Source organism: Pleurodeles waltl, chromosome 11 (genome assembly GCF_031143425.1).
Source record: "Pleurodeles waltl isolate 20211129_DDA chromosome 11, aPleWal1.hap1.20221129, whole genome shotgun sequence".
Classification (NCBI taxonomy): Eukaryota; Metazoa; Chordata; class Amphibia; order Caudata; family Salamandridae; genus Pleurodeles; species Pleurodeles waltl.
Genome location: NC_090450.1, coordinates 951,422,829 through 951,439,816, shown reverse-complemented (window position 1 = coordinate 951,439,816; position 16,988 = coordinate 951,422,829). Strand labels below are relative to the sequence as shown.

The following is a 16,988-nucleotide window of genomic DNA, read 5'->3' as shown; positions in this document are numbered from 1 at the left end:
TTGGGCTCCGTGACCGATTGGTAAAGTGTAGTGTAGTGTTGCATTAGTTCTGGGTGTATTTCGTGCTGCGTGTGGAGTAAATGGCCACCAGGAGAACGCAACAAGAGAATATGTTGTCTGGAGTGGTCAACCATGCTAGGAGTCATTCTGCACAGTCCGAGGTTGCATGAGTGTGAGACAAGTGTGTGGTGTAATTCAAACACTGCAATTGCTCTAGAGGTGAGGAATGTTCCTGCCGTTTCGCCGCTGCCAGCTGTGAGGTGTACGTTGGATTTGTGTCTTGAAGCGCAGAAGGTCGCGTTCGATGCATGCGATCTCACCATCTAGTTGTTTGCAGATGTTCTAGTTTAACCCCAGGCTGTGCCCCTGATGGTCGCCTTGAAAGCATCCCACTCAATGAGCCTATGGGTGGCAGTGTTCTTGTTAAGGTTAAAGTACTCTGCTGTGCCAGTACCTAGAGATTCTCGAAAGGCTGTGTCTTCCAGTGCTGTAGGTTGGAGTCACCAGGTAGGTACGGCTGGTGGGTGGACCTCCCAAGCAAATTCCAGGAGCTGTCGGTAGTGGTCTGAATGTGTATGACCTAGGTAGTCCATATATTGAATAGCAGGGATGAGTTTGGGCGAACCTATGATGCGGACAAGTCTAACATGTAGGTTGTGTGGTGTGGACAGTTTGTTGGACAGTGCATGCAGGAACGATGTTTGATCAGTGTTGGGAGCATAGATTGTCCCCAACAGGAGCTAGCAGCCATCCAGGCGGCCACGAATTATCACATTTCGGCAATCTGTGTCTATGAGAACCTCATCCGCTACGAATGGCATCCCTGGCTTCACCCAGATCAACACCCCTCTAGCTTAGGAGGAGGAGTCGGTGGCGAACACCTGTCCACACCAACGACTTTGCAGCCTGTGGGCTTCCAGCAGTGTCCAAATGTGTCTCTTGCAATAGTGCTATGTGTGTTGCTCTGCAACGAAGATAGGAATATGCAGAGTATTGGTGCGCTGGTGTGTTCATGCCCCTCACATTTCAAGAGTTGCTGTTAGTTAGGATCATGCTGGAGTTGTCCCGTTTTTGTGTCTGCGGACGGTCCGCGTAGTACTTGAGTTCACACGGAACTGATCAGTGACGTTGGGTAAGGGTCGCCGGGAGGGGTCCGGCTCTTCTGGAGGAATTGTAGCAACTTGGGGGAGCAAAAAAGGTGGCAAGGGAAGGAGCATGAAATAAGTAACCTTATCAGAGCGTAGGAACAACAGGTATCCGCCCAAACTACCATCTTGTTAGTGGCTATTACCAAAACTTAGAGGCTAATGTGAAACAATACAGGGGGGGTGGTGCAGGGACCAATGATACATTGCCCCTTATATGTAGGATGTGAGGATACCACCAGTATTATTAGAGGTGCAGAACGTAATGTCTTACTGCACTACAGATGCTGTAGCTGGTGTTTCTAATTTGGGCACCCACTTCGGGCCAGGCCATTGTCCGTTGCAGTCACGTAAAGGGGGTGGGGGGAAGCGTAGGCATGGCATGGGAAGGGGGGGATAGGGAGGGGAGAGTGAGTAGATGAAAAAGAGCATATGCGTGATCAATGTTACATGAAAGTGAAACAATTGGTGATTAGGGAGACAATATGCAGTGCTCAATTTGTGCTTGTTTCCGGTGCACCGGCACTTATTTTTGAGGGCCAGCGCTTATTCTTCTGCCTCAAGCATTTGCTGCAAGCAAAAGACACATATAGGAAAGATGGAGGAAGAGAAAATACAAAAAAGTGTCACAATGGGAGAAAGCAGAAAGCTGCAAGAGCGAGATGAAAGGGCAGCGAGTGGCTGTAAATGGATTAAAGAGGCCCAGGAGGACTTTAGGATAACGCTGCCTCGATATTCCATGCTCACACATTTTTTTGCAGCAGCCACATATTTCAGAAGAGAGCTTTGGGCACCAGCACATTTTTATTTACAAATTAAGCACTGACAATATATATAGAATAACATTAAGCATGGGATCATATGAGATCGTACGCAGTCTGGGGGGTCACCTCGGGGAGGCTGATGAGGCCGTCTTGGAGGGCCATGTGCCTGAGGAGTCATTATCTCTAATAGATTTCACTGATCTCACGTCTGGGCTTTGAACACAGGTGTGTATTTTAGAAGCGTATTGTATGGCTTGATGCCTTTCTGTTATAACTTGTTCTGAGTTTGGTGTAGGACCTTGCTATGTGGGGCGCCATTCCTGTTTGTGACGTCCACAGCGGTGCCTTCTGGCCTCACCTCCAGTTGTCACCCAGTCAGCAGGTGAGGGATGCATATCCACAAATCCGGAGAATTCCATCCAGGTCCATCCTTCTTCAGCATAGTCAAAGAAATGTTAGATCCCATCTGCCAGCACCTGGAGTCGGGCTGGGAATAGCAAGAAGTAGCATATGCCTAACTCATGGAGTCAGCTGTTGATGGTTTAAAAGCATTTTTTTTACGCTGCACTGCAGTAGTATAATCGGTAACAATCATGACTGGGTTTTTGTTTACTTTTATTTCCTGCAGTTTGTGTGCCTCACATAGGGTAGAGTCATGGTCTGAATAGAAATCTGGATAGAATTGGTCTGGGGTTGGTGCCCGGTGGTGGTTGGCTTGTAGGCATGCGGTGGCCCCTCTCAACTGAGAAGAAAGGGGATAGGATTGCACTGGGCAGTAAGGCACCAAATCCAGGTCTTGGTTTAGGTCACATCGTCCAAGCCTTCCACACCTTTGGGTAGGCTGACTACTCATATGTTGTTTCTTCTGGATCGTCCTTCCGCATCTTCTTCTCTTTGCTCCAGTGTGCACACATGATCCATGAGAGCCTGTACCAAAGTTTCAGAATCACAGGTTGTGGGTTGAAGTTCTGCTAGAATGTGTTCAATGTGTTGCATCTTATCAGCTGTTTTACGGTGGTCAGCATGTAATAGGGTAAAGCCTGATGTAACTTTATGTTCGATGGCATGTGTAGCTGCAGATACACATGCTGTGCACATCCCGCCATCTGGTGTTGGGCTCGGAGTGTTACAAGTTGTTTTTCTTCGAAGAAGTCTTTTCGAGTCACGAGACCGAGGGACTCCTCCCATTTCGACTCCATTGCGCATGGGCGTCGACTCCATCTTAGATTGTTTTTTTTCCGCCATCGGGTTCGGACGTGTTCCTTTTCGCTCCGTGTTTCGGGTCGGAAAGTTAGTTAGAATCTCGGAAAAAACGTCGGTATTGTTTGCGTTCGGTATCGGGTTAGTTACAACAGATCGACACCGAATTTAGAAGAGTTCCGGTGGCCCTTTGGGGTTTTTTCGATTCCCCGTCGGGGCCTGGTCGGCCCGGCCACGTGTGAATTCAAGGCGGATGGAACGGACCCCATTCCGTTTCTGTCCAAAATGCCATAACAAGTATCCATATACGGATCAGCATCTGGTCTGTAACTTGTGCTTGTCCCCAGAGCACAAGGAAGATACTTGTGAGGCCTGTCGAGCGTTTCGGTCCAGAAAGACGTTAAGAGACCGAAGAGCCAGAAGACTGCAGATGGCGTTGACGCCGATAGAACAAGAGCGTTTTGAGGAAGAAGAGGAAGCTTTCTCTATCCACAAATCGGATTCGGAAGAGCTCGAGGCCGAAGAAACGCCGAAAACCGTGAGTAAGACGTCGAAACATAAGACTCCCGAGAAGTCAACAAAAGCCCAGGGGATGCCACCGCCAACAGGCCATGGCTTAACCCAAACAAGCGGTGACCGAGCCAAGGCACCGAAAAAGGGCACGCTGGTGTCGAAGTCATCCGACTCCGGTCGAGATACCGCCACACAGCAATCTCGGACCCGAGACATCGGCTCTGAGAAATTTCGGCACCGTCACAGCGGCACCGAACAAATTCGGCATCGAGACACCATCACACCGAAAATTACAAAGGTTTCTTCGGAGCCTAAAAAGACCTCCGAAAAAGTTTCGGTTCCGAAACATCCAGCCTCGGAGCCGAAAACAGGTTCCTATACAGAGGAACAAGGATTGGCCTCCCAAATGAAAAAACATAGATTGGAGAGGAACTTCAAGCTGTAGAGCCAGACTATACTCAAAGGAGGCTCCACATTCATCAAGACACAGGGAAGATAACCACTCTTCCTCCAATTAAAATAAAAAGAAAACTTGCCTTTCACGAAAAGGACAAGGAGCCACAGGCAAAGGTGGCAAAGAAAACAACTCCACCACCTTCTCCACCACCATCAGTGCACACATCACCAGTAGCAACTCCTCCACTGATGCACTCCCCGACTCATACTGCCATTAGTCAAGATGATCCCGATGCATGGGACCTTTACGATGCTCCAGTATCGGACAACAGCCCAGACTCGTACCCTACCAGGCCGTCCCCTCCTGAGGACAGTACATCTTACACACAGGTAATCGCAAGGGCAGCAGCTTTCCATAACGTCACCTTGCATTCAGAACCAATTGAGGATGACTTCTTGTTTAACACGCTAACCTCCACTCATAGCCAGTACCAAAGACTACCTATGCTCCCAGGAATGCTAAAACATTCAAAACAAATCTTTCAGGATCCTGTTAAAGGCCGAGCCATAACTCCAAGGGTGGAGAAAAAGTACAAGCCACCGCCAACAGATCCTGTTTATATTACAACGCAGTTAACTCCAGACTCAGTAGTTGTCGGGGCAGCTCGTAAGAGAGCAAACTCTCATACCTCGGGAGACGCACCACCTCCAGACAAAGAAAGTCGCAAATTTGATGCTGCGGGCAAAAGGGTTGCAGCACAACAGCAAACCAATGGCGCATTGCCAATTCACAAGCGCTTTTGGCAAGATATGACAGAGCTCACTGGGATGAGATGCAACATTTGATAGAACACTTACCCAAGGAGTTCCAAAAAAGAGCACAACAAGTGGTGGAAGAAGGACAAAGTATCTCTAATAATCAGATACGGTCTTCAATGGATGCAGCAGATACGGCTGCAAGGACAGTAAATATTGCAATAACAATAAGAAGGCACGCATGGCTCCGCACGTCAGGTTTCAAGCCGGAAATTCAACAAGCTGTGCTAAATATGCCATTTAATGAACAGCAGTTGTGTGGGCCGGAAGTCGACACTGCTATTGAGAAACTCAAGAAGGACACTGATACGGCAAAAGCCATGGGCGCACTCTACTCCCCGCAGAGCAGAGGCACCTTTCGCAAAACACCTTTTAGGGGAGGGTTTCGAGGACAACTTACAGAAACCACAACATCACAAACAAGGCCCACTTACCAAAGCCAATATCAGCGGGGAAGTTTTCGGGGGCAATGTAGAGGGGGACAATTCCAAAGAGGTAGAGGAAAATTCCAAAGCCCCAAAAGTCCTCAAAATAAGCAGTGACTCACAAGTCACCCATCCCCATCACATAACACCTGTGGGGGGAAGATTAAGCCAATTTTACAAACATTGGGAGGAGATTACAACAGATACTTGGGTACTAGCAATTATCCAGTATGGTTATTGCATAGAATTTCGAGAATTCCCTCCAACAGTCCCACCGAAAACACACAGTATGTCGAAACAACATATAAATCTTCTAGGATTAGAAGTTCAAGCATTGCTCCAAAAAGAGGCAATATAATTAGTACCAAAACAAGAACTAAACACAGGAGTTTACTCACTGTACTTCCTAATACCCAAAAAAGACAAAACTCTAAGACCTATACTAGATCTCAGAATATTAAATACATACATCAAATCAGACCACTTTCACATGGTTACGTTACAAGAAGTAATCCCACTGCTCAAACAACAAGACTACATGACAACACTGGATCTAAAGGATGCATATTTCCATATACCAATACATCCTGCACACAGAAAGTACCTAAGGTTTGTATTCCAAGGGATACATTACCAATTCAATGTGTTGCCATTCGGAATAACAACTGCGCCAAGAGTTTTTACAAAATGTCTAGCAGTAGTAGCTGCACATATCAGAAGGCAGCAAATACATGTGTTCCCGTACCTAGACGATTGGTTAATCAAAACCAACACGCAAAAACAGTGTTCACAACACACAAATTACATCATAGAAACCCTACACAAACTAGGTTTCTCAATCAATTACTCAAAGTCACACCTTCTGCCGTGTCAAACACAGCAATACCTAGGAGCAACAATCAACACAGTAAAAGGAATTGCCACTCCAAGTCCACAAAGAGTCCAAACATTCCAAAATGTAATACAAGCCATGTATCCAAACCAAAAGATACAGGTCAAATTAGTAATGAAACTCCTAGGCATGATGTCCTCATGCATAGCCATTGTCCCAAACGCAAGGTTGCACATGCGGCCCTTACAACAGTGCCTAGCATCACAGTGGTCACAAGCACAGGGTCAACTTCTAGATCTGATGTTGATAGACCGCCAAACATACATCTTGCTTCAATGGTGGAACAGTATAAATTTAAACCAAGGGCGGCCTTTTCAAGACCCAGTGCCACAATGAGTAATAACGACAGATGCATCCATGACAGGGTGGGGAGCACACCTCAATCAGCACAGCATCCAAGGACAATGGGACATTCAGCAAAAACAGTTTCATATAAACCACTTAGAACTGTTAGCGGTGTTTCTAGCTCTGAAAGCATTTCAACCCATAATAACCCACAAATACACTCTTGTCAAAACAGACAACATGACAACAATGTATTACCTAAACAAACAGGGAGGAACACACTCAACACAGTTGTGTCTCCTAACACAAAAAATATGGCATTGGGCGATTCACAACCACATTCGCCTAATAGCACAATTTATTCCAGGGATTCAGAATCAGTTAGCAGACAATCTCTCTCGGGATCACCAACAGATCCACGAATGGGAAATTCACCCCCAAGTACTGAACACTTACTTCAGAATGTGGGGAACGCCACAAATAGATCTATTTGCAACAAAAGAAAACTGAAAATGCCAAAACTTCGCATCCAGGTACCCACAACATCAGTCTCAGGGCAATGCACTATGGATGAACTGGTCAGGGATATTTGCGTATGCTTTTCCCCCTCTCCCACTTCTTCCATATCTAGTAAAAAAGTTGAGTCAAAACAAACTCAAACTCATACTAATAGCACCAACATGGGCAAGGCAACCTTGGTACACAACACTACTAGACCTTTCAGTAGTACCTCATATCAAATTGCCAAACAGACCAGATCTGTTAACACAACACAAACAACAGATCAGACATCCAAATCCAGCATCGCTGAATCTAGCAATTTGGCTCCTGAAATCCTAGAATTCGGGCACTTAGACCTCACACAGGAATGTATGGAGGTCATAAAACAGGCTAGAAAACCTACCACTAGACACTGTTATGCAAATAAGTGGAAAAGATTTGTTTATTATTGCCATAATAATCAAATTCAACCTTTACACGCATCTGCAAAAGAGATAGTAGGATACTTACTACATTTGCAGAAATCTAAACTAGCTTTCTCTTCCATTAAAATACATCTTACGGCAATTTCAGCTTACCTGCAAATTACGCACTCAACTTCATTATTTAGGATACCAGTCATAAAAGCGTTTATGGAAGGCCTATAGAGAATTATACCACCAAGAACACCACCAGTTCCTTCATGGAACCTCAACATTGTCTTAACACGACTCATGGGTCCACCTTTTGAGCCCATGCACTCTTGTGAAATGCAATACTTAACGTGGAAAGTTGCATTTTTAATTGCCATCACATCTCTAAGAAGAGTGAGTGAGATTCAAGCATTTACCATTCAAGAACCATTTATTCAAATACACAAAAATAAAGTTGTTCTACGGACCAATCCTAAATTTTTACCAAAAGTAATCTCACCGTTCCACTTGAATCAAATGGTAGAATTACCAGTGTTCTTCCCACAGCCAGATTCTGTAGCGGAAAGAGCACTACATACATTACACATCAAAAGAGCACTAATGTACTACATTGACAGAACAAAACTAATTCGAAAGACAAAACAACTATTTATCGCCTTTCAAAAACCTCATACAGGAAATCCTATTTCAAAACAAGGCATTGCTAGATGGATAGTTAAGTGCATTCAAACCTGCTATCTTAAAGCTAAAAGAGAACTGCCTATTACACCAAAGGCACACTCAACCAGAAAGAAGGGTGCTACCATGGCCTTTCTAGGAAATATTCCAATGAACGAAATATGTAAGGCAGCAACATGGTCTACGCCTCATATATTTACCAAGCACTACTGTGTAGATGTGTTAACTGCACAACAAGCAACAGTAGGTCAAGCTGTACTAAGAACATTATTTCAAACTGCTTCAACTCCTACAGGCTGAACCACCGCTTTTGGGGAGATAACTGCTTACTAGTCTATGCACAGCATGTGTATCTGCAGCTACACATGCCATCGAACGGAAAATGTCACTTACCCAGTGTACATCTGTTCGTGGCATTAGTCGCTGCAGATTCACATGCGCCCACCCACCTCCCCGGGAGCCTGTAGCCGTTTAGAAGTAGATCTTAAACATTTGTACATTTGTAAATATATTACTTGAAACTTCATTATGTACATACGCATTCACTCCATTGCATGGGCACTATTACTAGCATACACAACTCCTACCTCACCCTCTGCGGGGAAAACAATCTAAGATGGAGTCGACGCCCATGCGCAATGGAGTCGAAATGGGAGGCGTCCCTCGGTCTCGTGACTCGAAAAGACTTCTTCGAAGAAAAACAACTTGTAACACTCCGAGCCCAACACCAGATGGCGGGATGTGCACAGCATGTGAATCTGCAGCGACTAATGCCACGAACAGATGTACACTGGGTAAGTGACATTTTCCATATTTTTGCTATAAAAACAATTTGGCCTGGAGTTAGTTATTGAGTGTGTGCCTCACTTATTGAGTGTGTGTGTACAGCAAATGCTTTGCACTACCCTCTGATAAGCCTAACTGCTCGACCACACTACCACAAAAGAGAGCAGTAATATTATCTACTTTAGCCTCTGTTAAGCCTCTGGGGAACCCCTGTACTCTGCACACTTTATCTCATTTTGATATAGTATATACAGAGGCAGCTTCCTACAGGTATGTCATCAATAGTTTACCACAAAAATTTTTGTTTGAAAGCATTGGTGCATTTCATTACAATTTCTAAGGCACCACTTTTAATTCATCTCCTCCTTTTGAATTGCAAGGAATTCTATTGTGTGCGTTTTGACTCATAATGTACCTTTAGTGTATTGTGACTCTGGGCTTACCAGTTATAAAAACTGTGATTTTAAATATCAATGCTTTGTGAACACACAGCCTTTCTGGGGGCTTGAAGTGTTAAGGGGCTTCACTTATAGACTGTTGTTGAAAGGAGCAAAGACATTCCTGACATGTAATTACAGATGTTTTTCATACAGATTGAGAAGAACCTCCAGTCCCTGGAGCGATGCCAGTCCCTGGAGGAAATACAGCGTCTGCATGAGGCTGGCGACTACCAAGCAGTTGCCCATCTGCTGCGCCCCACACTTAACATTAGTGAATACGGGCGAGCCAAGCTCCTGGATTTTGTGATTTCTATACCTGAAAGACCAGCTCAGCTGTTGCTACTCCAGGTTTGGAAGGGGAACCTGTTAAGGGGGAGGCGTAGTGCTAGTTTAGCAACATTTTGTAAGTGCCATCGCTTCACCTTGGAATGGTCATGGTGCAGTGGTTTAGCAACATAATAGCCCTTTTACAAAAAACACAGGCCAAATGCTTGGTTGGATGAGATTTTTTTCTGATGCTTTCATTACTTCCATACTCTTCTTGAGACCTGGGTCGAGATAATTTGCTGGTATTAATTTTGAACTGAAGTGAGCAATGTGAACCTATGGTTGGTCAAATATGCATAGAGTAGGTCTGTCCAATGTAACCTCTTAAGGACTGGATCTGTGCCTGATTGTTAGGAAAGAGTTATTGTATGTAAAATTATCTTATGTAGAAATCCCTGAAACCTGTCGGGGAGCTGGACCTCCTAACCCCAGGTTGGAACCCCGTGCTTAGAGCAGATATAACAGTGAAAGACATTTGATTGCCTCTAAGCAGTTGGTTTCTTTTCTAATTGGACTGGGAGATTTTCACAAACAGCCAAAGGGATCCGTTGTGCTGCCTTAAAGATTGAAGGAGAATATAAGATATATTTTCATTTTATTAGCTTTAATGAATGCTGTCCGCAAAGCACAGTGAAAAAATAGCAAATGAGTTACACTTAATCCAGTGCAAATGTAATGGTGATACTCATTAAAAAAACAAAACATGTTGCAGATGGCAGACATCAGATATATATATGTTCGATGGCATGTGTAGTTGCAGATACACATGCTGTGCATTATCCTGCCATCTAGTGTTGGGCTCGGAGTGTTACAAGTTGTTTTTCTTCGAAGAAGTCTTTTCGAGTCATGAGATCGAGGGACTCCTCCCTTTCGGCTCCATTGCGCATGGGCGTCGACTCCATCTTAGATTGTTTTCTTTCCTCCATCGGGTTCGGACGTGTTCCTCTTCGCTCCGTATTTCGGTTTGGAAAAGATAGTTATCCATCGGAAAATTTGACTGTATTGTTTGCGCTCGGTATCGGGTTAGTGCTAGCACATCGACACCGAAGAAAGAAGAGCTCCGGCGGCCCTTCTGGGCTTCCACTCCTCGGCGGGGCCTGGTCGGTCCGACCGCGTCCATCTTCAAACCTCATGGACCGGACCCCCTTCCGCTTCTGCCCCAACTGCCACGCTAAGTATCCTTATACAGACCAACACTTGATCTGTAATCTGTGTTTGTCCCTCGAACACAAAGAGGATACTTGCGAGGCCTGTCGGGCATTTCGATCCAAGAAAAACACTGACGGTTCGAAGAGCAAGAAGACTCCAGATGGCGTCAACACCGGCCGGACACACCGACGTCGAAGAAGAGGAGAGATTCTCCATTTGAGATTCGGACTCGGACGAGTCTGAGACCGACCAGCCGAAGACGCAACAAACCGTGAGTAAACCAGCCTTGGTAAAAACTCACACAAAAATAATGAAGGCCAAGGGGACGCCACCGCCAACAGGCCATGGCTTAACCCGAAAACACGGTGACCAAACATCGGCACCGAAAAAGGCCTCCCAGCAGCCGAAGACATCCGACTCCGGTCGAGATACCGGCTCCGAACAGACTCGGCACCGAGAGTTCGGCACCCCGAAAGTCAAAAAGGTTTCCTTGGAGCCAAAAAAGACTATCGAAAAGATTTTGGTGCCGAAACATGCGTCCTCTGAGCCGAAACAAGGCTCCTCTACAGAGGGACAAAACCTTTCAAAACAATTACAAGGTCACTGGTTTGAACAAGAACTGGGCATGGGAGAGCCAGACCATACCCAGAGGAGGCTGCATATACAAAAGGACACGGGGAGAATCAGAACTCTTCCTCCAATAAAGATGAAGCACAAGCTCTCATTCCAGGAGGCGGAAATGCAGCCAAAGGCGAAAGTGGCTAAAGTAAAGACACCACCGCGTTTCTCGCCACAGCAATCACCAACACAATCGCCACATCTGTCCCCGGTAGCAACACCCCCAATGATGCAGTCACCGACACACACAGGGATGAGCCAATATGACCCGGATGCATGGGATTTGTATGATGCACCGGTCTCTGACAATAGTCCTGATTGCTACCCGGCAAGGCCGTCACCACCTGAGGACAGCACCGCATACATGCAGGTGGTTTCAAGGGCAGCTACATTTCATAATGTAGCATTGCATGCAGAGCCCATAGAGGACGATTTTTTGTTCAGCACCCTCTCATCTACGCACAGCCAATACCAAAGCTTGCCAATGCTGCCAGGCATGCTAAAACACGTCAAACAAGTGTTTCAGGAACTGGTCAAAGGCAGAGCCATCACGCCTAGGGTGGAGAAGAAATATAAACCTCCCCCTAGCGACCCTGTGTATATCACACAGCAATTAACTCCTGATTCTTTGGTAGTAAGAGCAGCCCTGAAAAGGGCAAACTCACAAACTTCTGGAGACGCACCACCGCCCGACAAAGAAAGTTCGAAATTCGATGCAGCAGGCAAAAGGGTGGCAGCACAGGCATCCAATCAATAGCGAATTGCCAATTCGCAAGCTCTGTTGGCACGATACGACAGGGCACATTGGGATGAAATGCAACATCTCATTCAGCACCTTCCCAAAGAGTTCCGCAAACGTGCCCAACAGGTTGTTGAGGAGGGACAAGCTATCTCGAACAACCAAATAAGGTCGGCTATGAAACTGTCGGCAGACACGGGGGCGAGGACAGTGAACACAGCAGTAACCATTCGAAGACACACATGGTTACGAACCTCCGGATTTAAGCCAGAAATCCAGCAGGCTGTGCTGAATATGCCTTTCAACGAACAACAATTGTTTGGGCCGGAGGTGGATACAGCGATAGAAAAACTGAAAAAAGACACGGACACGGCCAAGGCCATGGGCGCGCTCTACTCCCCACAGAGCAGAGGCACTTTTAGGAAGCCACACTTTAGAGGGGGGTTTCGGGCCCAAACCACAGAGCCTTCCACCTCACAAGTCAGACCCACATATCAGGGCCAGTATCAGAGGGGAGGTTTTCGAGGACAATCTAGAGGTTGACAGTTCCCTAAAACAAGAGGGAAATTCCAGAGTTCAAAAACCCCACAAACCAAACAGTGACTTCAATGTCACAAACCCCCACCACACAACACCAGTGGGGGGGAGACTTACAGATTATTACCACAACTGGGAACACATAACTACGGACGCGTGGGTCCTAGCCATTATCCAACATGTTTATTGCATAGAATTCCTACAGTTGCTACCAGATGTGCCTCCAAGAGCACACAATATGACCAAACAACACTTAGACCTGTTACAACTAGAAGTCCAAGCATTGTTACAAAAAGAAGCAATAGAACTAATACCCAACCATCAAAAAGGAACAGGTGTTTACTCCCTGTATTTCCTAATTCCAAAAAAGACAAAACACTGAGACCCATATTAGACATCAGAACACTGAACCTTTACATCAAATCAGATCACTTTCACATGGTGACACTTCAAGACGTGATTCCCTTGCTAAAACAACAGGACTCCATGTCAACATTAGATCTCAAGGATGTTTATTTTCACATACCCATACATCCTTCACACAGGAAATACTTAAGGTTTGTAATCTAAGGCGTGCATTACCAATTCAAGATCTTATTATTCGGCATAACAACAGCCCCAAGGGTATTCACAAAATGCCTTGCAGTAGTAGCCGCTCACATCAGGAGACAGCACATGCATGTATTCCCTTACTTAGACGATTGGTTAATAAAAACCAGCACTCAGCAACAGTGTCTTCTACACACAAAATACGTTATAGAAACCCTTCACAAACTAGGGTTCTCTATAAACTACCAAAAATCACATCTACAACCGTGTCAAATACAACAATACTTAGGAGCAACAATCAACACACAAAAGGGGATTGCCACTCCAAGTCCACAAAGGGTACAAACCTTCCAAAATGAAATACTAAACATGTACCCAAACCAACACTATCAAGTAAGGTTTGTAATGAAACTCCTAGGCATGATGTCTTCATGCATAGCCATTGTCCCAAACGCGAGACTACACATGCAACCCTTACAACAGTGTCTAGCAACACAATGGGCACAAGCACAGGGTCAGCTTCAAGATCTAGTGTTGATAGACCGCCAAACACACTTCTCGCTTCAATGGTGGAATCCTATCAATTTAAACCAAGGGCGGCCATTCCAAGACCCAGTGCCTCAATACGTGATCACAACAGATGCTTCCATGATAGGTTGGGGAGCACACCTCAACCAGCACAGTATACAGGGACAATGGGACGTTCAACAAAGGCAACTGCATATAAATCATTTAGAGCTGTTAGCAGTGTTTCTAGCATTGAAAGCATTTCAACCACCAATAGTCCACAAACACATTTTTGTTAAAACCGAGAACATGACAACAATGTATTACTTAAACAAACAAGGAGGGACACACTCATCACAACTGTGTCTCTTAGCACAGAAGAATTGGCATTGGGCGATTCACAATCACATTCGCCTAATAGCACAGTACATCCCAGGGATTCAGAACCAGTTGGCCGACAATCTCAGTCGAGCTCATCAACAGACACACGAATGGGAAATTCATCCCCAGATACTACAAACTTACTTTCTACGCTGGGGAACACCAGAAATAGACCTATTCGCAACAAAGGAAAACGCAAAATGCCAAAACTTCGCATCCAGGTTTCCACACCCTCAGTCCAAGGGCAATGCGCTATGGATGAGTTGGTCAGGGATACTTGCCTACGCTTTTCCCCCTCTCCCACTCCGTCCTTATCTAGTAAACAAATTGAGTCAAAACAAACTCAAACTAATACTAATAGCACCAACCTGGGCTCGCCAACCATGGTATACAACATTACTAGACCTGTCAGTAGTACCTTGTATCAAACTACCAAACACACCAGATCTGTTAACTCAACACAAACAGCAGATCAGACACCCGAATCCAGCATCGCTCAATCTAGCAATCTGGCTCCTGAAGTCTTAGAATTTGGTCATTTAGACCTTACACAAGAATGTATGGAAGTCATTAATCAAGCCAGGAAACCTACTACAAGACATTGTTTCGCAAACAAATGGAAAAGATATGTTTATTACTGCCATAATAATCAAATTCAACCACTACATGCTTCTGCAAAAAACATTGTAAGCTATTTATTACACTTACATAATCAAAACTAGCATTTTCTTCTATCAAAATACATCTCACAGCAATATCTGCCTATCTGCAGATTACACATTCAACATCACTCTTTAGAATACCAGTCATAAAAGTTTATGGAAGGTTTAAAAAGAATCATACCCCTTAGAACACCACCAGTTCCCTCATGGAACCTCAATATTGTACTGACACGACTCATGGGTCCACCATTTGAACCCATGCACTCTTGTGAGATGCAATACTTAACCTGGTAAGTAGCCTTCCTAATAGCTATCACATCTCTTAGAAGAGTAAGTGAAATACAAGCATTCACTATACAAGAACCATTTATACAAATACATAAACATAAAGTGGTTCTCCGTACAAATCCAAAATTCTTGCCAAAAGTTATATCACCGTTCCACCTAAACCAAACAGTGGAACTCCCAGTCTTTTTTCCACAACCAGACTCAGTAGTCGAAAGAGCCTTACATATGTTAGACATCAAAAGAGCACTAATGTATTACATTGATAGAACAAAACAATTTCGCAAGACAAAACAATTGTTTGTAGCCTTCCAAAAACCTCATGCAGGAAATCCAATATCCAAACAAGGCATTGCCAGATGGATAGTGAAATGTATTCAGACCTGTTATATCAAAGCAAAAAGAGATCTGCCTATTACACCAAAGGCGCACTCCACTAGGAAGAAAGGCGCCACCATGGCCTTTTTAGGAAACATACCTATGTCAGAAATCTGTAAGGCAGCCACATGGTCTACGCCTCATACATTCACAAAACATTACTGTGTAGATGTGTTAACCACACAACAAGCCACAGTAGGGCAGGCTGTATTAAGAACATTATTCCAGACAACTTCAACTCCTACAGGCTAATCCACCGCTTTTGGGGAGATAACTGCTTATTAGTCTATGCACAGCATGTGTATCTGCAGCTACACATGCCGTTGAACGGAAAATGTCACTTACCCAGTGTACAGCTGTTCGTGGCATGAGATGCTGCAGATTCACATGCGCCCTCCTGCCTCCCTGGGAGCCTGTAGCCGTTTAAGTTGATGAAACTTGTACATTTGTAAATTTGTAAATATATACTATTTTTATACACATTATGTACATACATACTCACTCCATTGCATGGGCATTTTTACTATATACACAACTCCTACCTCACCCTCTGCGGGGAAAACAATCTAAGATGGAGTCGACGCCCATGCGCAATGGAGCCGAAAGGGAGGAGTCCCTCGATCTCGTGACTCAAAAAGACTTCTTCGAGGAAAAACAACTTGTAACACTCCGAGCCCAACACTAGATGGCAGGATAATGCACAGCATGTGAATCTGCAGCGTCTCATGCCACGAACAGATGTACACTGGGTAAGTGACATTTTCCATATATATATTTTTTTTAAATCTTTTTTATTGAAGTACAAAAGTACAGTTTCATACAATAGAGCAAACTGGTGACAGAATCTATAGAAGCATTTGCTCATCATTCTCCAGCATGTCATATGAAACACCAGCTACATTGCAGGAGCAACAATACATGCTTAATCATACATTTTTATAACATAACTGCACATAAAACAACTTGTGATGCACCAACTTCGTCTTCCATGTGTATATGTATTCAGTCTAGATAGGGCTGATCTCTAAGATCAATTTATGAGTGGTAAGGTAGATTCCATCTGGTTTGACACACTAGTTGAAGAATGTATGTTCTGGCTGTGGCGTGAAGTGTGAAATTTAGAGGGGAGTAAATGAGACTGGGGGAGGCGGTGTAAAATGGATCTCATGTATCCTCCTGTGAATTGTTAGGTGCCTCTCGATGGGGGTGAAAGTCATTGAGCAATGCTTTCTAGGCCAAGGCTATGGGATATTTCCATAATCCCCTTATTTCTTCGCACCTTAGGGCCACCGCCACCGCCTGACCCCATTTAAGTGTTGCTGCCCACCAGTGCGCTGTGCTGGGCGATGTCTATGATTTCCAGTGCATTGTGATAAGCCTGCGGGCCAGAAGCAGTGCCAGATCCGCTCTGTGCAATATATTATGTTGAATGTATTGAAACATTGCGTTTCGGGACACCCGTCTTGGGTACTCAATGAATTTCGTCCAATCCTTCATAGCAATCTCCCTACCCAAATCACCCTCCCGTTCTCTACGAGTTGCGTTAAGCGGGTCCTGCACAGCTTGTGCAAATGCCTGGGCAAACCATGTCACCAATTTGCG

At 44.8% G+C, this 16,988-nt stretch overlaps 1 protein-coding gene across 6 annotated transcripts in view; it reads left to right on the top strand.

Moving 5' to 3' along the window:
- Nucleotides 1-16,988, top strand: part of CABIN1 (calcineurin binding protein 1) — a 1,028,293-nt gene that overhangs the window by 234,755 nt on the left and 776,550 nt on the right. For all 6 annotated transcript variants that reach the window (XM_069215153.1, XM_069215155.1, XM_069215154.1 and 3 more), the window contains exon 16: nucleotides 9,408-9,602. In XM_069215153.1, coding sequence (XP_069071254.1) covers nucleotides 9,408-9,602 — 195 coding nt within the window. The remainder of the gene's footprint in view (nucleotides 1-9,407; nucleotides 9,603-16,988) is intronic.